Here is a 22,063-nt window from a genome sequence, read left to right as displayed (position 1 = left end):
GTGATTTATGGGGGTTTCGTAAGAGCCACAAGGTGGGTTTGGGTTTTGTGGGGGGAGTCCTGAGTCGCTGAGGAGGGGGATTGGCTATAGTGAAGAGAAGCTTTGAGGAATGGTGAGTTTTTTTTTATATAAGTGAAAGGAATAATAATAATAATAATAATAATAATAATAATAATAATAATAATAATAATAATAATAATAATAATAATAATAATAATGAAGAAGAAGTTCAGCTCGCTTTGAGGAAAGGTGAGTTTTTTTTATATAAGTGAAAGTAATAATAATAATAATAATAATAATAATAATAATAATAATAATAATAATGAGTTCAACTTGCTTTGAGGAATGGTGAATTTTTTATATAAGTAAAAGGAATAATAATAATAATAATAATAATAATAATAATAATAATAATAATAATAATAATAATAATAATAATAATAATAATAATAATGAAGAGTTCAACTTACTGAAACTGTTTGGAAAAGATCGCCTCTATTGAATGTTGTTTAGAAAAAGATAAAAGTGTTTAGAGAAAGATCAGCAGTAGTGGAAATTGTTCAGAAAAAGGTCAGTACCAGTGAGCATTGTTTAGAAAAAGATCAGCATTTGTGAATTTTGTTTAGAAACAGGTCAACACTAGTGGAAATTGTTTAGAGAGAGTTCAACACTAGTGGGAATTTTTTAGAAAAAGGTCAACACTAGTGGAAATTATCAGAAAAAGGTTAAAAATCGTGAACATTGTTTAGAAAAAGGTCAACACTAGTGGAAATTATCAGAAAAAGGTTAAAAATCGTGAACATTGTTTAGAAAAAGGTCAACACCAGTGAACATTGTTTAGAAAAAGGTCAACACCAGTGAAAATTGTTTAGAAAAAGATCAATACTAGATGAAATTGTTTAAGGAAAGGTCAACACTAGTGAACGTTGTTTGTGAAAATTGTTTAGAAAAAGAACAACACTGGTGAAAATTGTTTAGAAAAAGATGAGCACTAGTGACAATTCTTTAGAAAAATGTTAGCCCCCTTAAAAATTGTTTAGATTGTTTAGAAAAAGAGTAGCATCATTAAAAAATTTTTATGCTTCCCAAAGAAATGATTGATATCTTATCACACCGAAAGACCTTAATATCTGGCTTATTCTGTACCATAGAGGAACGTTGACAACTACTCTCTGTCACTAAAAGACCCTTATATCAGGTCTGTTCTCCTCCATAAAGAAACGCTTTTATTAAAGATGTCTCAGCCAGACGCGGAGAGATTCTTCGGAGGGACTTACGGTAGCCATGTTGTGGCTCGACGAAGTCAGATTAAAAACATCAGCTGAGACGACAGAAACCCCTGGGAGGCGAGGCGCGCATTTGCTTGGTTTCTTACCATTTCGCCTTCGGGCGCTTCATTTACATTTCCAACTCATTTATACCCGTTTTCCATCGCTTTACCTGAAATCCTTACGCCGAAGTCGCGGCTGAAGAAGGGCTTCGAACCCAGATGACGTCATCAAAAGCCTCCTGCGAGAGGTAGACGAAACATAAACAAAATAGACATATCTAAAGTCGAGAATCGTGCATCTAGCGGCGTCTGGCGACGTCGAGAGGGAAGCCATACTGGGACTCTAAACCTCAGACCCGAGATTTCTGTCAACCAATCCTGACGGCGGGATGGAGCAGAGTAGGAGTAGGAGGGTAGGGGTGAGGGATTACTTAAGGGAGAGAGAGAGAGGGACTGAGAGAGAGAAAATGGGGGGAAGGGGGCGCCACCCTAACTCTCTCTCTCTCTCTCTAAAGCGTACGGTCGAGTGAACATGGAAAGTCGATGGAGGACCTTTTCGTGCGTGGAGCTCCTATTGAATTAATAACTATTTATTTTATTTATTTCGGTAATAATAATAATAATAATAATAATAATAATAATAATAATAATAATAATAATAATAAAATCTTTAAGCTTTTCCGCAAAGAATGAGAAAATATGAAATGATACGTTTCCTTTTATCAGATTTCCAAGAAATCAAGATTAATGATAGCTGAATTACACATTAAAATGGAATTTACTCTCTCTCTCTCTCTCTCTCTCTCTCTCTCTCTCTCTCTCTCTCTCTCTCTCTCTTTGCTACTGATAGACATTTAAGGCATTTCTTATTTAAGAGAGAGAGAGAGAGAGAGAGAGAGAGAGAGAGAGAGAGAGAGAGAGAGAAGAGAAAAAGAAACCCATTATCCTTATTGTTTGTTCTAAGCGCATTCGTTTGAATTGACGGAATTTTTTTTGTAATTAGAATTTTGAATTCAAGGAATTTTTTTATATACAGATTTTTCGTTTTCAGTAAGAGATAAATTTTCCTATTTTTTTTTACTTTCTTTTTATTATTATTATTATTATTATTATTATTATTATTATTATTATTATTATTATTATTATTATTATTATTATTTTTTCAAATTTCTCTTTACGTTCTTTTCATTATTAGGTTATGTTGGATGAAGACAGGTTATGAAGGGTAGTTTAATTATTATTATTATTATTATTATTATTATTATTATTATTATTATTATTATTAACTTTGACTCTGAGACTCTCAACCAGATAATTGATTGCATTCTCTCTCTCTTTCCAGAATGCGAAAGCCCAATGAGTGGGTGTATCCCCTCCGCCCCAGTCCCGCCACCCCCTAGTGGGTACCTGAGTGCCACCTGGCCCCTCCCACCGGGGCTCCTCTACCCATACTCCTCCACCCTGATGAGGTCCTACGCCTCTGCCGCTACCCTGGGATCTCTCTGGAACTCCCACATGCCCCAGGGCAAGAATTACTCAGGTGAGGATCTTTTTGGTTGTTTTTTTTTTTTTTTTTTTTTATAGTTTTGAACATTTATGAATAAGTCGATTTTTTTTTTTTCAGTTTTTAAAATTTATATATGTGAAGTTCCAAGAGGTTTTGTTTTGTTTTTAGGGGTGTTCTGAATAATGCAGGCCTATTACTTCTAAGTTTTTACTTTTACTTTAAAAAATTTGTTGATAAGAAATTCCGAAAAGTTGTGTTTTGATTTTTAGAGCTTTTCTGAATAATATAGGCCTATTATTTTGAATTTTTTTACTTCAGTTTTTTAAATTTATGGATAATAATTTCTGAGTGTTTTGTTTTTTTAATCATTTTTAAATTATTGGAAGATCAAAGTTAATTTCTGTAGGCCTAAGCCCAATCCTGCTCTGTCCTTCATTTGTACTCACTTCCATATCCTTCCCTCCCTCCTCCGTTCCAGTGGGGCCCACTCCTCCTTCGCCGGAGAAGCGCGACGAGCCCCTCAACCTCTCCCTGAAGAGCTCGAGACCGAAGGCCGCAATCTGGTCTCCAGCCTCGGCCCTGGAACAAGAAGAGAAGGACGAATCCTTACCCTCTCCCACGGGGCGCCTCAGCCCCATGGATTCCAGCGACTGCGAGGCCCCAGCCGTCGTCACAGACGACCCCTGCAAGGATCCACGAGCCCACGCCCTGGACCCCTTGAGCCTTCGGCTGGATCTGCGGCAGTACGCCGACTTCGTGGTCAACCTGCAGGGACTGGCCACACGGGACAAGGAGAGCGAAGTCCCTCAGAGCCAGAGGGATGACGGCCTCTCCTCCAGCTGGTGCCAGAGGATGTGGCCTTGGACATCGGTCTACCAGGACACGGACATCTTCACCTGCCACCAGTGCCCCAAGGCCTTCAGCTCGGCCTTGAATTTAGACGTTCACATCAAGAGGACCCATTCCCCGCTCACGAAGGCGTACGATCCCTACCCTGCAGATCACGAGAAGACCATCAATCAGCCTCCGCACCTCACCTCCGTCAACTCCACTCGGACAGAGAAGACGTTCCAGGTAGGTTTTTTGGTCGGGTGTTTCCAGTTGATCTGATTTCCAGTAGACTGATATATTTTTTGCTTTGTTGAGATCCATGCTTCTCAGATTGCTCCTGTGTCGGTTATTCTGTTTTAATCTGTTCTGCTTAGTTATAGAATCGTATGGTTGACCCTTTACTCTGGAATAAGTTGAACCAACTGATTTTAATGATTCCAGAAAGATTTTTTTAAAGTAATCTTCAGCATATTTCATGCCAGTTTTCATTAGGATTTATTACGAAAAACACCAATTCAAGTGTGACTTTCCCGGCTCTCAAGGTCATTACTAAAGAATACCCTGAAGGAATCTGTCCACCAAAAGTATTTCTCTATTATTATTATTATTATTATTATTATTATTATTATTATTATTATTATTATTATTATTATTATTATTAAAGGATAGAGATCTATAAGGGCAGTACTGCTAAACTCAACAGCTTCTCTACGGCACGCAATTTGTACACGAGACTTCCGTAAATTTCCAATAACTGTTATTATTATTATTATTATTATTATTATTATTATTATTATTATTATTATTATTTTTATTATTATTATTATTTTTATTATTATTATTAAATTATTATTATTATTATTATTATTATTATTATTATTATTAAAGCTGAGAGACATTCCCTGATACCAGAACTGCTAAACTCAACAACCGTTCAAGGGCCCATAACTGGCAACAAGGGACTTCCTGAAATCTCCAACTGACCACATTTCTCAAACACTTTTTTTTTCTTTTCCGAGCAGTGCAAGCAGTGTGGCAAGTGTTTCAAGCGATCGTCCACCCTATCCACACATCTTCTCATCCACTCAGACACCAGGCCTTACCCCTGCCAGTACTGCGGAAAGAGATTTCACCAGAAGTCCGATATGAAAAAGCACACCTATATTCACACAGGTAAGATTTAGAAAAAAAAATTTTTTCACTTAACTCTTTAATTATTAGTGCCCCTTACAGGTAAGATTTAAACAATTTTGATTGTCAGTGGGTCTTATCCATGCAGGTAAAATAAAAAACTTAACCCTTAATTGGCAAGACTTGAAAAAACACACCTATACTCACACAGGTAAGCTAAAAAAAATTTTCACTTAACTCTTTAATTATTAGCGGATTCTACATGTAAGATTAAAAAAATAATCTTAATTCTTTGATTGTAGGTGACCCATGTTTCCACACAGGTAAAAAAAAAATTAACCCTTAGTTACCAATCACCTATATCCATATAGGTAGGAATTATTTTTTCTCTTAACCTTTCATTGTCAGTGAGCCTGTATTCATACAGGTAAGATAAAAAAACATTTAATTGTCTGTTGTCAATCTTTTCCATACAGGTAAAAACACTTTAATTGTCTGTGCCTCTTTTCCACTCAGAGAGAGAGAGAGAGAGAGAGAGAGAGAGAGAGGGAATCTTAACGAGGCGACCTGATTGCCGGCCATTAATCAGCAAAGGAGAAGGGCGTAATGCCGCATTACACCGGACTCCTAATGGATCCAATAAGAAGTTATGCATGGCACTTTTTCTGCCACACCCTCTCACACACGAGATTATGGACCGTGTAATGTCATGGGAGTGTTTTTTCTCTTTCTTCTTCTTCTTCTTCTTTGCTTGTACATTGTGTACACAGACCTTGGGCGTGTTCCGCTTATATGACGTGGTACAGTGACATTACGGGGCCGTTCCGCGAAGCATTGCAGTTTCTGGGTGATTCCGTGAGGAAACATATCACAGAATGAATCACTGCGTCTTTCAAGACGGTCTGGAAAACTGTAGTATGGAATGAATCGTAAGACGTAATCCCATGATTCCTGAATGATTCTCTGCAAGAATTAGATACATTATGGGATGAATCAGGAGACGAGATCCCAAAGGTGATTTCTGAATGATTCTCAGCAAGAATTAATCACATTATGGAAAGAATCAGCAGACGAGATCCCAAAGGTGATTTCTGAATGATTCTTAGCAAGAATGAATCACATTATGGACTGAATCATGGAACGAGATCCCTTGATTCCTTGAATGATTCTGAGCAGGAATGAATCGCTTCATCATCTAACGAAAGACAGCGATTTATGAATCATTCATCTCACAAGACAATCTGAATAACTCTTTAAGGTGAAATGAATCACGGAGCGAGATCCTAGGATTCCTGAATGATTCATAGCAGGAATGAATCACTTCGTTATCTCACAAAACTGGAATGTAAGAATGATCATATAGGTAAACGAATCATTTCATCGTTCCGGAAAGATCCATAACGGTTGAAATATTCTTAGTTAAAATGAATCACAATGACATATTTTAAAACACTTGAATATCTGATTCTTTCGGGAAGAGAAAAATCACTAGATTAATGAAATATAAATTTAATTACAAATACGATTTATGATGAGAGGAAACAACAAACAGTTCTATTTTTCTCATTTACGTCCTCACGCAACGTCTGATTAGCCCAGTAATAATAATAATAATAATAATAATAATAATAATAATAATAATAATAATAATAATAAAGAGGAGAAAATAAAGCAACTCCTTGCTTGCTGTAGCTCAGTAGATTACGAACTCTCAGCTTTCTATCTCGTAGAGTCCAGGCACCTCTTGTATGACTTCTGCTATATTTGTGGGCCGGAGGTGTTAACAAAATCACGTTTTGAGCGGGGAAGCTGTTTCAGTCATCTCTCTCTCTCTCTCTCTCTCTCTCTCTCTCTCTCTCTCTCTCTCTCTCTCTCTCTCTATAGCTATCTTTGTCTATCTTTGTTTCTCTCTCTCTCATTGTTTAGCTACGTCCCTGTTGTATGTCTTTGAATATTAAATTCGTCCAAAAAAGATTGTCCTCTCTCTCTCTCTCTCTCTCTCTCTCTCTCTCTCTCTCTCTCTCTCTCTCTCTCTCTCTCTCGTTATTTGCATCCCTGCTGTACGTCCTTGAATATTTAATTCGTCCAGAAGATTTCAAGATCTTAATTTTTTTTTCTTTACTCTAAGCTGCTGTTATTCTTCTTACCTGTCTCTTCTCCCTTCCCCTTCTCTTATTTTATGCCCTTTCCTTCCTGCTTGTACCCCTCCTCCCTCCCTCCCTTCCCTCTCTCTCTCCCCTCTCTTCCCCTCCAGAACCATGTAACATGATATCGACAATTCTATCGTTCACAATTACGCTTTCAAGACTTCTTTTCTTCGGCAGGAGGCGCCATTTGTCAAGAGCTTTTCGAGAGAACATCCCCCCCCCCTCCCTCCCTCCCTTCTCCCTCTCTCCCCTTCCCTCCCCCTTTATACAATCTCTCAGAAGCCTTTGAAAGGCGCACCGTGTGAGCTAGGGAAGGTTTCTTTAACTTCTTCCTTCTCTCTTCTTCCTCTTCTTCTGCTTCTTCACTTCTCCATTTTCACGGCTTGCTTGAGTTCTCTCTTAATTTTTCATCCTTTCTTATCTTCTTTATGTTTAGTCCCTTTTCGTTAATATTCTTTATAGTCTTTTCAATCACGTCATTTGCTGTCTTAAGTTTTTTTTTTTATTATTTTACTCTCTCAAATTTTATATCGTCCTTTTTTTCTCGAGATAATTTTTTCCCTGATGGTTTTTTTCTTCACATTTTATTCCCAAAGTGTCCAAGTTCTTTTTTTTTATATTTTCGTATTGTTCGTAATTTTTCTTATTCGATGCATTCGTAATTCCCATTACACACCTCAGCATATCTGAGCGATATTAGTCGATGTTGTGAATAACTGAACAATTCATTTATCTGAAAAATTAAATGCGACATTCGTTCTCTCTCTCTCTCTCTCTCTCTCTCTCTCTCTCTCTCTCTCTCTCTCTCTCTCTCTCTCTCTCTCTCTCAAGGCATAACGATCCCAAGCCGTAAGAGGAACGCGATAAATTTTCAATTATCCCGATGGGAAGCACAGAGCGGATAATATTTATCCTTCCTACGCTTTCATTACTTAATGTAGGGGTTATCAAACGCTACAATTGAAGATAAGGTCGAATGATTGATGGGATAGCTCGGGTTGAGAGAGAGAGAGAGAGAGAGAGAGAGAGAGAGAGAGAGAGAGAGAGAGAGAGAGAGAGAGAGAGAGAGAGAGAGAGAGAGCTGTCAGACTTAATGATTTATTGGCATACTGTACATATGCTCGTCATATGTGCTGTAGCTACTTATGTATAAATTAATGTGTTACTGTTGTAACGAATTATGAAGTAGTATTGAAATTACATATGTCTAGTATGTCTTGCTAATATATATATATATATATATATATATATATATATATATATATATATATATATATATATATATATATATATACTGTATATATATATATATATATATATATATATATATATATATATATATATATATATATATATATATATATATATATATTATGTATATTTATATGGTTATTAATTTATGAATACGAATATGAACGTTACTATTATACAGACTCTACATTTAAAATTTGGTCAAATAACACAGACAATTCCAGATATAAAATTTAGAAAATAGCACAGTTAATTCCAGGTATAAAATTTTAGAAAATAATTGAAATAATTCTAGATATAAAATTTAAAAAGTAACAAAAATAATTCCAGATATGAAATTTTAAAAAATAATAGAAATTATTCCAGGTATAAAATTTAAAAAGGTAACATGAATAATTCCTTAAAAAGTAACAGATATAATTCCAGATATAAAACTTTTATAACAAATAATAGAAATGATTCCTGATATAAAATTTAAAAAAATAATTCCTAAAAAATAACAGAAATAATTGAAGATATAAAATAGAAAAATAAAAGAAATAATTCCAGATATAAAATAAAAAAAATAAAAGAGATAATTCTAGATACAAAATAAAAAATAAAAGAAATAATTCCAGTTATGAAATAAATTTTTTTTTAATTACAAATATAAAATTTTAAAAACTAGTAAATGACTCCAGATATGCAATTTTCAGAAATTGCAGACATTATTTCATATATAAAATAAAATAAATTCCAGATATAAAATAAAAAAAACACAAATACTTCCAGATACAAAATTTTAAAAGTAAGAAAAGGAAAATTGTATACACAAACCTCAATCGCCTCAGGAAAGGACCCACTTTTAAATTCTGCAGACTCATTCGCAGGCAGACTGTCCATATTTTCATTTTTAGGGTGTGTCACTTTCTCTGATTAAGTCTTACCTGTGTGTGTGTTGAATTACCTGAATTTCAGATTAGACTGAACAGGTAAGCTATTACGGGAGACACTCAATCATTTGGATTTTTTCTTTCTATTTTTCTTCCTTTTTTGGCCTTTTTCTCTTCCTAATGGTTGATAATGGGCCGTTTTGTCTCTGTCCATTTAAGGCTGTCAGAGACCTCTCTCTCTCTCTCTCTCTCTCTCTCTCTCTCTCTCTCTCTCTCTCTCTCTCTCTCTCTCTCTCTCTCTCATTCCGTCCTTAATCCAGCCCACTAATTTTCTCTTTTATGTGGTTATTGTTTCTCTCTCTCTCTCTCTCTCTCTCTCTCTCTCTCTCTCTCTCTCTCTCTCTCTCTCTCTCTGTTAATTCGATTAAGTTTCACAATTCTCTCTCTCACTCTCTTCCACAACCTGTATTCTCATATCTCACAATATCTCTCATTTTGTATTTTCACTCTCCAATCAGAAACATTCCGTTCGTATCCCCGAGAAGTTGAACCATTTCATGAAATACAAAAAAAAATAAAAATACAAGTCCCTCCCCACACGCCCTTCATTATTCTTTTTTTTTTTTGTTTTTCTTTATAACGACGCCCATATTCACCAAAGTGTAACGCGCCGTAAGCGCGCACAATTATCTTAATCATCAGGGCTCAATAATCCATCAATTATTCAAGAGCGCTAATTGTGCTCGCCACCAACGCGCGCGGCGGGACGGGAACAAAAACGCGCCGTAAAAAAACGCGTCGAGTGGTCGAGATTCCCTTGACTTACAGTTAAGTAATCGAACTTATGGACGGTCGCGATTTAGCGCCCCGTTTCCTCGTAGGCGTTTTCTGAAAGGCGTTTATAAGGGAAAGAGGTGGAGTAATACACCGTTAGATTTATGAGGTCTTGTGTATCGTAGTGTATGTGTGTGTGTGTGTGTGTGTGTACAGGATGCATCTGTGTACGTTTGTGCTTGTGCTGCTGTGTTTGTGTGTGTGTGTACTCTCTCTCTCTCTCTCTCTCTCTCTCTCTCTCTCTCTCTATATATATATATATATATATATATATATATATATATATATATATATATATATATATATATATATATATATATATATATATATATATATATATATATATATATATATATATATATATATATATACACACACATACATACTTCATACTTAGACACCACTATATTATTTTAATTGTTTTAATTCTCTCTCTCTCTCTCTCTCTCTCTCTCTCTCTCTCTCTCTCTCTACATATCGAAGACTCCTTAACAGTTTGCCCTATTTAACAAACAGTGGCATCCAATTACAGCCCCATTACGTTTGTTTGCCAAATGAGGAACTTGTGCAACTCATTATTAGGCAGAATTTATGTGAAAGACTTGGAGGAGGAGGGGGTAAGGGGAGGTGGAGGGGGGAAATAAAAGTCGGGGTGGGGGGATGGGTGCCAAGTGTAAAAGGCAGTCTAATGGACCTGATTGGAAAGGGATGGAATTGATCGAGAGAGGGCTGAGTTGGCTATACTGCTTTTAACAGTTGGCTACACTGTGGTGTAATGTTGCCACAACCGTGACATTCTTTTGTGGATGTCTTCAAGTTGTTCATTATTCATATAAATATTTATATCATTCATAATTGTTAACTTCCTTCGACTCATACAGAATTCATATTTCCAGATTCATGTGTAGAAATATATGTATATTTACGAGTATGTATGTATTTGGCCACTCCAACTCACCGTAATACTTTTCTTGAATCAAAATTCGTGATATACATGTCAATTCATTTGTATAATTTTATTCTCCTTCTGAAAGATATCTTTGGAAAGAAATAGTAAGATAACTTTAAAGTTTTATGTAATTTCACAATAAAACAATCATAATTATGTGCTAAAAATAAATTACCCCCGATAATACTGTTAAAGAAATGTATAGTATGAATTGATTCGAACAGCAGGTGTATTCCACAATTATCTTACAGAGAAAAAAAATATTGTATCTAATTTTCTCTTTCTCCTTTATGGTTACCAACCCATCTATTTCATTTGAGCAATATTGGCTACACTGCGGTAGAGAGCTGGCTACACTGTGAGTGCAGTGTTACCACAACCGTGGCACTCTCATCATCAAATGACGTCTTTAAGCCATTCAGGACATACGTATGATCCGCTAAATTGTTTTGGCAATAATCCTGCAGGGAATCCACATTTATAGCTATTGCTGTACCGTCAGATTACCTCTCTCTCTCTCTCTCTCTCTCTCTCTCTCTCTCTCTCTCTCTCTCTCTCTCTATAGGTGAGTGGTTTAGCCCTTTCTGGGTCGTGGAAATGTGCCAAGGGAGGATTAACATAGACTATATTTCACTGCTTCAAAAGAAAAAGTCCTTCACTATGATGGTCACGTCTTTGCACTTTTAAGTGACATGAGGTGGGCGAGATGATAAAGTGTTTTGGTCAAGTGTTTCTATACATTTTCCGTTGGCGTCTTACTTAAAACATGTAGGCTACATGCATTAGAGATTATTATTGACTTGTTGTATTTATATCTGTTCAGAGGTCTCCGTTCTGTTATTTAATTATTTGTCATTATTTGTTTGTTGTTAGGTCATTCTGTACTTTGAAAGTCTTTTGGCAACTAATAATAATAATGTTAGTAATAATAGTGATATGTGCTATTTATTATTTCGACTGTAAGGAAATGTAAGCCGATCCTCTTTGGGTCATTAACAATCGCATTCTTCTGTTTTTCCAACAATAATAGCAATATAAGTTATAATATTAATTTGCCCTTTTATATTTCTAATGTGCATACATGTAACTAGCTTGAATTTCAAGAAGTGGGCTTTTGTGGGCTTGTTCCATATGAGTAGGATTCATCCTCTGAATAATATAACGATTAATGACTAACAATCGCGTTCTTCTTCTTTTTCCTCCTACAGGAGAAAAACCCCACAAATGCGTGGTGTGCGCCAAGGCTTTCAGCCAGTCCTCCAACCTGATCACCCACATGAGGAAGCACACGGGCTACAAGCCCTTCGCCTGCGGTCTGTGCGACAAGGCTTTCCAGAGGAAGGTCGACCTCAGGAGACACAGAGAATCCGTCCACCCGAACTGCGAGCACATCCCACCTCCCCCTCCCCAGCCCTTTCCGATCCTCGATCCCGCCGAGAACAACAACAACAACAACAACGAAGCCACCACTAACAACAACACTAGCAGCAGCAACAACAACTCCTCGATAACCTCCTCTTCTTCTTCGTCCTCTTCATCATCGTCATCATCTCTGATCTCCAGCGAAACAACACCAGCGACGCCCCCCATCCTGAATCCTCTGGTATGGAGCGGGATAAAAGGGGAGACCTAAGGTGCATGCGTAGCCCCCCTACCCCCCTCTTTTTATGGTGGACCTAAGCCACTGCTCTCCATGATAAGGAAGGTGACAGATAGCGAGTCGAAGTGTATACAATCCGGCTCGGAAGTAGTTTGATCAAACGCCTCTCGGCAGCTCCTGTGAAATCGTGAACTGGATGGCAGAAGAGGCTAATGTGAACTGTAAGATGAAAACCAGTTATTTGCTCTGGTTCACTGAGATGCACGAATCCCAAATTGTAGCTTTTATGTACTAAGCATGTCTGTAGAATCCACAGTGTACTGTAGGGCGCCTTCTGTATTTGCTCAATAACTAGCGCCACCAATCGTGCTGTGTAGTCAAAGTCTTGGTGTGTAGTGCAAACAAATCGTTATATAGCAAATGTGCATTGAATGACAGTGATTTGTGCTCTCTCCCTCTAAAAAAAACACTTGAAAAAGTATGTGACCTTTCAGAAAAAGTTGCAGATAAAGGGTGTCATGATTAAAAAAAACTTGTTGTTTCTGAAGGCTCTTACTGCCAGAGTGCCATTACAGTTCAGATTCATTAAGTCTCTGAAACGCCTGAATCTCCTTCAGGAGACTTGTGGAAAGTTTCTCTCTCTCACACATGAGCCGGGCAGGATTCTTATCTACTTTTATTATTTTTATTTCTAATTTTAATTGTATTAGTCTTGGCTTGATCGGCCATAGAAGTAGTCATTCTTGAGGTACAAATATTTTTTTCTCTTTTTTTTTCTTTAATTAATTTCAGTTCAGTATTACTCAAAAGAAGCCTGACACTGAAGTCCGGTTCAGATCACCCAGTGTTCAATTCACAGTCTGTGGGGGTCCCCAGCATCTCAAGAAGATCTCTTTACAGTATCAGAACAAGTACTGGAATAATTACCCTTTCTTTAAGTGTTGGGATCTGTGGGCCTAGTATCAGCAAATGTACAGAAGTGTCATGAAAACATTCATGATGAAATGCTTTTACTCAAGTGCCTATCATTCCGGTAGTGTTGTTTATAAAATTAGATCAGCTCAGAATTTCACTTCTTTGTGAGAACACTAAGAGCAGTGTACTGTACATAGCTGGAGACAGTGTAACACAACAGATTTGCTCAGAACTGGAGAAAATATTTAGCAGAAAAGGTCAAGATTCTTAGAACATTTTTATGAGCAAGAAGCTTAAACTCTTACGCAAATACGATGAAGAGCATAGAAGTATGACTGGAGTAATAGATCTCCTTACTTGTCTAGTAAGCAGGGTCTGAGGAATGAAAGGGAATCATTCAAGAAGCAATGAGTATGTACAGAAACTAAACATTTCTGAAACCAACAGGTTCAAATGCTGTGAAAACATGTGCTCCACGAGGCTTCCGGAGTGCAGAAACTACAGTTAGAAAATCTGTTGGTTTAAAGCAAAAAATCATACAACCCGAGAGGTTTCCAGACCTGAGCTTGCAGTTTAACAAATTCCAGAATAAGATGTAGAGTGTTATGCTCATTCTTCAGTATGCCGGACCAGTTCTGAAGATTCCAGAATAAAACGTAGAGTTCTACAGTAACTCGCCAATGTACCAGACCAGCTCTGGACATCAGAAACCAGTCAGCCTGAGCACCAGGGGTAAATGGCCCATCAGGTGACTGGCAGGCTGGCTGAATAGCCAAGAAAAGCAACACAGATCTCCAGGAATGCCACAGACTGAGAAGCGAACTACACGACCAGTGAAAATGGCCGCTAGCCGGCCAGAGTTCCTCGTCATACCGTTAGGGACTAGTCATTTTTTAGCATCAAACCAAAGTAAACAGTAAGTCATACCATATTTGTCTTGGTGTACTCGTAACAGTGTGTTGTATTTTCTTAGGTTTACTTCTCTCTGCTGTTCATTATTATTATTATTTTTTTTTTAATTTTGCGTAAGGAGAGTCAAGTAAAAAAAGGTGTGATATTGTGATTCATTAAAATTTTTTTTTTTCATTTACATGCACCTTTATGTATGATAAAAATGAAAAAATCCGTCCAGATAAGTTCACTGCATATAAACACATATACGTAGATACATTCATACATAATACTTGGAAGTATATGCAGGGTAGACGGGTGTCAGTTTTAGACATCCACCTGCATATGCACACGTCCACACGTAGCCGTCCCCCTCCTAGATAAAAATAATTGTCAGTTATTGTGGTTACCTTTGTATGGTAGAACTGTGAAGCACACGCAGAGGATATAAATCAGTTTCTATGGGCGTTCACGATGTGCCTTTATATATATATATATCATTGTCGACTTGAGTAAAATGTCTTTCCGAGGGTGTTCAGTGTTTGCTGTTATTGTTATTTTTCTTGTAATCATCGAGTGTCGTCGTTCAAATTCACAGAAACCATAACAGTTTGTGTTTAAATGCTAAGGATGACGATGATTATGATAACAGTGATGATGAGGATTAAGAGAGATGACCACTTGGAGACTAAGCAGGCATTTTAAAAGACTAAATATTAACCTGAAGATAACAGAACATGTGTTGGAGTAGATCTCCACAAAACTGTCTTTCTCAGTGAAATATTCAGCCTTAGGTCTCATCCTTTAAAATATTTCATTTCAAGTGGACTTGAGGCTATTTCGACTATCAATTTGTCTTCGAAAATGTGGTCGACACAATGATTCATAAACTTAGATAAACAAATGACCTTTAAAGCTGGTTCGTAGGAATATTTATAAACTCTGGGGATTTTACCTATACAGAGTTTTTAGCTAATCGGAAAAATTGTCGTCTGCTAAGTGATGAAATCCTTATTCAGTCTAAATACAGGGAAAACAGCCGTCCTTTAAATAGTGGCTCCTTTCTTTCCCATTGCAGGAAATACTACCGTCCATTAAATATTAAGTTACCAGTCTCTTCACATACCGGAAATACTATTATCCGGTAACAAAATTTCCAATATCCCCAAATATCGAAAAGATTGTCGTCAATAAACATTAAATTCCAGTTTCTCCTAGTACCGGGAAAATCCTCGTCCGTCCTATAATAAATTCCTAGTCACTCCAAATACGAGAAAGGTCATCCACCATTAAATACTGAATTCCCAGCCTCCCCAAATTCCAGAAAGAATGCCGTCCAAAAAAATGCTACACATTGCAATCCTTTTCATAGTGTTAAAGCAGGCATTTTTAAACTTCGAAGATGCTGAGTTTTCAAATCTTCGATCAACTGCTGTGAAATTTGTAACACCCCAGTTCAGTTAATATATATATATATATATATATATATATATATATATATATATATATTACTGTATAATGTAAAATTCTCTTTAGATCGTGCCCGAAAGATATAAATGGCAAGAGTAAATCTACGAAAATAAAAATGAAAATGTCGTAAGTGATTGGTATTTGTATGTAAATTGTATTTTCTCTTTCATGCTGTATGCTGGCCATTGACTTTGATATATATATATATATATATATATATATATATATATATATATATATATATATATATATATATATATATATATATATATATATATATATATATATGAAGGAGTATGTGTTCAAAGTCATTGGTCATTCTGATTTAGTCGAAGACTAACTTAGTCTTTGGCAACGCTGAGTTTTATAAGGAACATTGTTACCACCTTGCGTTGGATCCTGTGTTTTCAAGTAACAACCCCTAACCCCCGTACCCTTTTATCCATACCCGCACAACCACCAAACCCCACCCCAACCCCTCAGTCTTGGTCTAGTTCAGGTACAATATCATTTCTCAAGGTGTGAAGGTTTGATCAGTGCAGGAAAGTTACGCAGCCAGAGTCAACCTCACGAATTGGTGATCATTTCCTGAGTTTGAATTTTGAGTTTCAGCCAACTTAAACATTCCTCTCAGCGACACACAAACGTCCCTATAGGCCTACGAAGTTCCAAGGATCCACTGCAAAGTTGTGCCTGTCATGTTCAATGTTTTTTATCTTTTTATCTTTTGGCTCGTATGTTGTAAATATTTTGTGTATACAATGCCAAAGATTTGTCTCTCCCGATTGTCGACATGTCTCTCTCTCTCTCTCTCTCTCTCTCTCTCTCTCTCTCTCTCTCTCTCTCTCTCTCTAGTAACAGAGCTTAGTGGAATATGTTGAATATTTCTCCTTTAGAATGCTCAAAGCCAAGGGTTTTTTCTCTTTCTTTCCTCAAAGCTATCCTAATGATTATATGATTTCTCACAATCTCACCAATTCGATGTACTTTTATTTATTTCTTTGTTCTGTCGTATTCTATACACTAAGCCTATTTATTCGTCCTCCTTCTATGCATTTTCAAGCTTTTTTGTCCCTCACACCTTCGTCAGCGACATAAAGACAACCTTATTTACTTACGTTCGGAAAAAAGTAGTCAGATACGCAGATGAATTTTAATGTATGCCTAACATTAAGGAAAATAAAATATCTTCTCATGTTTCTAAAGGTTGTTTTTTTATAATTTTCCCTTTCGATTTTGATCACGTGACCTTTTATTGTTGTTATTCAAAACCGACTCGCCTTAGTGCGCACGCATGCTCAAAAAGAAAGACAATTGGCTGGGTTAAGTAAGACTTCCAGAATGGAACATACGGAAATGCGAATGAAAAAATAAGAAACCAAGAGTAAAATTAAGTGAACATAGGCTAATAACATGTAAACAAACAAATAATTGCGAGAGAAAAGTGTAAACCAGATAAATGACAGGTGCATAGCCTGGTTTTATCTAACGAGCATCACCAAGGAAAAACATACCCCCCAAAAAACCTGCTCCGTAATTTTCTTCTGAATGCACCAAACGTACCCTAGCCTGGCTGTCTTCACAGAGCCTCTACAGTCGGCAGATGTCTTCGCTCTGCGCGAAGAATGGCACGTGTTAACGCAAGAAGTATAGGTACGACTGCCTGAATTGCATTTGTCACTGACAGGAAAAGGAAAATAGAAACTAAGCTCAATTTTCCAATCGAGAAACCTCCGGGTTGTTGACATTCGTACTGAGAAACGTTACTCCAAGGACGATAGAACAAAGGATTTAGAGTGTGTGGCAAGTATACATTCATTACCATTTCAGATTCAAGGCTGTGTAAATGACAAGGAACCGAGAAAAGTTTAGACAACGTTGAGGCCAGTAGGAATAATACTGTATATATCAGGTGAAAGTGATCAGTGGGTTCTACTGCATATGTTTATTTCATTATATATGGATACCAGAAGTCTTGCTCATAATATCAGGCTTCATTGCCGGATTGGGTATAAGCGGTGCTGCTGAAAGAAGTAAGCTCGGGGTTTATGTAAGTCAACAGACCTTATAGGTCTATTGCTTGTCTAGTGGAGGGCAGATTTCTATGGTCAAGGAAATATCTAGTCATGCAGGATTCACTTTGGTTGATTGGATAATGTTAGAAAGGATCCCATAAAAATGTACTTGAGATAATGTTAAGAAGGAAAATGGAAATTGCTTCGACATGCACTTCGCACAACCCCTTGGGGAATGGTACGTGATAGTGCCAGCTGGGCTCCTTTAGGCATTAGATGAGTTGGAAGACCCAGACGTACTTGGTCGAGAACGTGATTGGGGAGCTTGGAGCTGATTTGGTATTTGTGAAAGATGAAAAGCACAGGGAAGCTATCATATGTCATCTAGACAAAATTTGGTCATTCTATATATTAGCTCCGCGCCTGTTTTTACCCTTTCAACTGGTTTTTTCTACACTTTAAGGGGTTCTGATACTGGCGGTGCTTGTGTTTGTTGTCGGCCAAATGGAATGTCCCTTCGCCGTGTTTAGTACTGGCCCGGGGGGTGGGGGTTGGGTACCCATACGTTAACAAGTTACTGCACTTGCCGGACGGGATATGAACCGTTCGAAACAGACGAACCCGTGCTCTGTCTTGTGAAGATCGCGTATGGAAACCCCTTGTTGGATGGACTTCACGGGTTAATTACAGGTTAATTAGACTCGAGCGCCAATAATGAAAGGTAAATTCATAATTAGCAACCAAAAAACTGTAGAAAAAGTCAAGTTATAGTGCCGTCGGCGACGCTGAGCTACCCTATAGTTTTACCCAAAATTTTTCTAACAAGTAGGTGTTAATTATTAGCTCTCATTCCCGTTTGACGATTACCCCTGATCAGTGCGTTTCTTTGTAGATGAAAGGGGTAGCTGAATACGGAGCGATACTTTAAAGTCGAATCTATAAATCAAATTTGCTGTATTTAATTATCATTCATGACCAGTGATTTTCTGTTTTATATCTTGTTCCGTAAGAATACGGGAAGGAATCTCGCGAAGAACAATAAACTGGTGCACTTGCTGTAACTTTCAATTGACATAGATAAGCCGGTACGCAGGCTGGTGTTCTTAGGAAAGTAGTTTTTTTACTTTTAGTTGAAATCGTCGACCTGAATTAGTGGTGCTCAGTTAGACCTACCTGTTACAAGCTTCCTGCCAGTTATTCTCCTCAAAGCTAAGTATTTACGGAAACAACGAATCGCGTAAGTTGAAGAGAATAGATTTGAGCTTTATCACGTTGGTCAAGTGACCTAACTGTGGCCCTATAAACTTAGAATCCTGTAGGGTTCACTTATGCCGATTGGATAGGTATTTTAGAGAACTTTGTTGTCTGCAGTTCTTGGAAGGGCGAAGCGGGTTGGGGGAGAGTTGTGTGGTAGGCTATGACTTGAGCCTGGGGGTTGGGGGGCAGTGTTGGTGGTAAGAGTTTGGCAGATTTGGTCAGAGTAGAGGATATAAACTGCATGATTTTTTGTCATTAATATTTCATTTATGGGACAAATGTTCATAATCCAATGTGGGCCTTTTCCAAAAAGTGTCCTTGAATGACCCTTAAAAAGGATTAGCCCAGTGATTCACTGAAGACTATTTACACATGACGTTCAGATGATCTGGAATTTCTTTGCAAGGTAAAAAAAAAAAAAATAGACCATTTACTTTGCCAAATCAATGGTAGAGGCTGTCTTCATTCCAACAGGACTGGAATATGAGTTAGGTTAGGGTGTAAGATAACGAAAAATCAACTGTTCAACAAAGCCTTGTCAAACGTATGTGGTATAGGACCTAACCCACATATGGACTGCTCTTTACGTGGTAAGCCTCGGTTAATGGTCATGTCTTTGTTTGCTAATAGTTTTTTTTTTATTAAGGTTATTCTTAGTTACTCGGTTTAGTAGAATAATTGATATGACGAGAACTGCTTAAGGTTTAGGGTCATGAAGTTGCCGATGAAATTGATATTTATTTTGCTTATGAACAAGGATTACAAAGGTCTGTCATGGTTTAATTTTTGCACGGGGAGCATGACAGTATGACTACCAAGAATATACCGAAGGCCTATAATGGTAGTGAATTCTGGTGTACAAGTCCGGCAGGCTTTAACAATTCGTGTGTACTATTTTGAGGCAGACTTATAGTTGCCTACTTGTAGTTGGCAGTATTAAGTATGTTATCTTAAGCTCATTTACTGCTTTATCAGATTAATATTGCACACTATAATCGCTGTGATTCATAAGTTTTATATCACAGAGCACTAGGATCTTGTCTAGACAATGACCCCATAGGGTTTTAACCCGGTATGTATCCACGTTTGCGGCGTGTTTAGTAGAAGCCCGTTGGGAATGACCGTCGAACTTTACTGGGGGTCACTATCTAGGAAAGATCCGCGCCATATTGCTTAGATAGTGTTATTCTTTTTCAAAAGCGGACTGATTTTGTTGGTAAGACATTTCCAGGCGTCCAACGAGTTGCTGATATACATCGTTTTTTATGTTTTTGACGTTACTCGTCATATTACCCCCTGTATTTTTTAAACCCTGACCTATTCAAGGTAAGCAAGAAGTTAGAGAATTTCCAGCACTAAAAGTAGCATTACAAATACTGTATTACCTATTATAAATGTATTTTTACTGTAATATTGGTATTGCCTATTAATGTCTTTTTACCGTAATCCGGGTCTTATCCATTATCAGTGTGTTTTTACTGTAATCCGACAATATTCAATGACATTTAAAGGGTCACGAAGAAAAATTTTTAGAAAAGCCATATATTACAGGTAGCACTAGGTAGCCTAAAGACTACTGATATAATTGAGATTGAGATAAGTCGAGATTGAGATATTATGGGCACTTGGTAAGGATGAGCAGGAAGGAAGGCGTGAAGAAGGTATGGATAAATCCTATTATGGGTAGACGGTCAAGAGGGAAGCAAAAGCTTAGATGGAGTTATAATGTGAAGTGAGGGGTCACGACTGACTTTGGGAATCAAGGGAGGGCAAACCCCCTTCCCCTCCCTCAGGCTATGTTAGGGAACGGTGTCCGAAGTGAGGTTAGGTAAGGGTAAGTCTGTATAGGTCATATATCCTCTGAAGCACCAACTGGGGCTACAGTAACCCAGTTCCCCCGCTTTGCATTCGCCCCATATAGGAAGATATTTTCGATAGGAATAAGCCTAGTTGGAGCAGACATATCAAGGCATGACGATATTTTCCCCATATTAAACTTTCAGTGATAATTCAATAAAGGAGTGAAATGAGGGTATAAAATAATAACACGGCATGTATAAATACTTGTGTCTCCCCTAACATTGGTGTTAAAATTTTCTATGATTGTTAAAGAAATTTAAAGAAAATGGTTATAAAGTAAATAATAGGGATAACTCTAGATATTGTGCTGTCGTCGTCTGACACAAAATTATTCAACATTTATGATCTTGTTTTATTTTGATAAGCCTTCTGTGTTTATTATGTAAATATAATTTAGCTTCATCTTACATAACCATATCTTGAATTATGTAATTAAACTTTCATCTTTACCTAAGGCATCTCTTAAAATATAGCCTAGACCAGTGTTTCCCAAACTTTTTAGTAATCCCTTCAGCAGTACCAAACCTGTCATGACCCCCACATTTATAAGCCTTCTAAAAGTTTAACCCTTTCTCAAGCTGAATAAGATATAGTTGTTAGACCCTCCATGACCCCTGGTTTGGGAATCCCTGGCCTAGATAATTTAAGCACTACATTTCCTTCCCATAACATTGTACCCTTAATATCCCTTTGGCCTGAGGAGTCTGTTCTTAGAAAGACATAAAGGGCTTTGGCTGGAAAAAATGGTGCTAATTTGCCTCATTTACTGTAGGCTTTTTATCCAGTCCTATGCCAACATAAGTATTTACCCCACAGACATGTCGGTAGGGATAGTCAAATAATTATATAGCTTACTCTATATTATTTGTCAAATTCATGAAGAAATCACACTTGGAAAATAAGTATTTTGAATTTTTCTTGAAACAAAGGCTACTTTCAGTGTTTCTGTTAAGTGGGAACCTACAGTAGAAAGTAGGGCTTAAAATTTTAAGGTTTTATATCCATTTTCCTAATACACCTTGTCCGTTTCATGTATAGTTAATCTCTCATAACATTTTGGCAGTCGTGTGACAATAACTTGACAAAATCATAAACATATTCCAAACTTTATTTTGGTTTTGCTATGCCAACTAAGGATACTGGGTGGCAAAAAGGTTGACCATCAACATTTGCCAAATCTCAGAAAGCCTTTAGTGGTACGAAGGTTTAGGAACTAATCTGTTCCTAAACTGACCACAGCAATTGAGCTAAGCAGGTCTGCTA

The 22,063-nt window shown here is 37.2% G+C and overlaps 1 protein-coding gene across 2 annotated transcripts in view; it reads left to right on the top strand.

Annotated features, from left to right (window-relative positions):
* sens (senseless) overlaps window positions 1–16,873 on the top strand; it is an 81,471-nt gene extending 64,598 nt beyond the window's left edge. For both annotated transcript variants that reach the window (XM_067083315.1, XM_067083316.1), the window contains 4 exons: window positions 2,613–2,810; window positions 3,256–3,851; window positions 4,631–4,781; window positions 12,001–16,873. In XM_067083315.1, the coding sequence (XP_066939416.1) occupies window positions 2,613–2,810; window positions 3,256–3,851; window positions 4,631–4,781; window positions 12,001–12,425 (1,370 nt within the window). In that variant the 3' untranslated portion in view covers window positions 12,426–16,873. The remainder of the gene's footprint in view (window positions 1–2,612; window positions 2,811–3,255; window positions 3,852–4,630; window positions 4,782–12,000) is intronic.
* Window positions 16,874–22,063: the final 5,190 nt, after the last annotated feature.

Source organism: Macrobrachium rosenbergii, chromosome 40 (assembly GCF_040412425.1).
Source record: "Macrobrachium rosenbergii isolate ZJJX-2024 chromosome 40, ASM4041242v1, whole genome shotgun sequence".
NCBI lineage: Eukaryota > Metazoa > Arthropoda > Malacostraca > Decapoda > Palaemonidae > Macrobrachium > Macrobrachium rosenbergii.
This window is presented reverse-complemented; position numbering and strand designations above follow the sequence as displayed.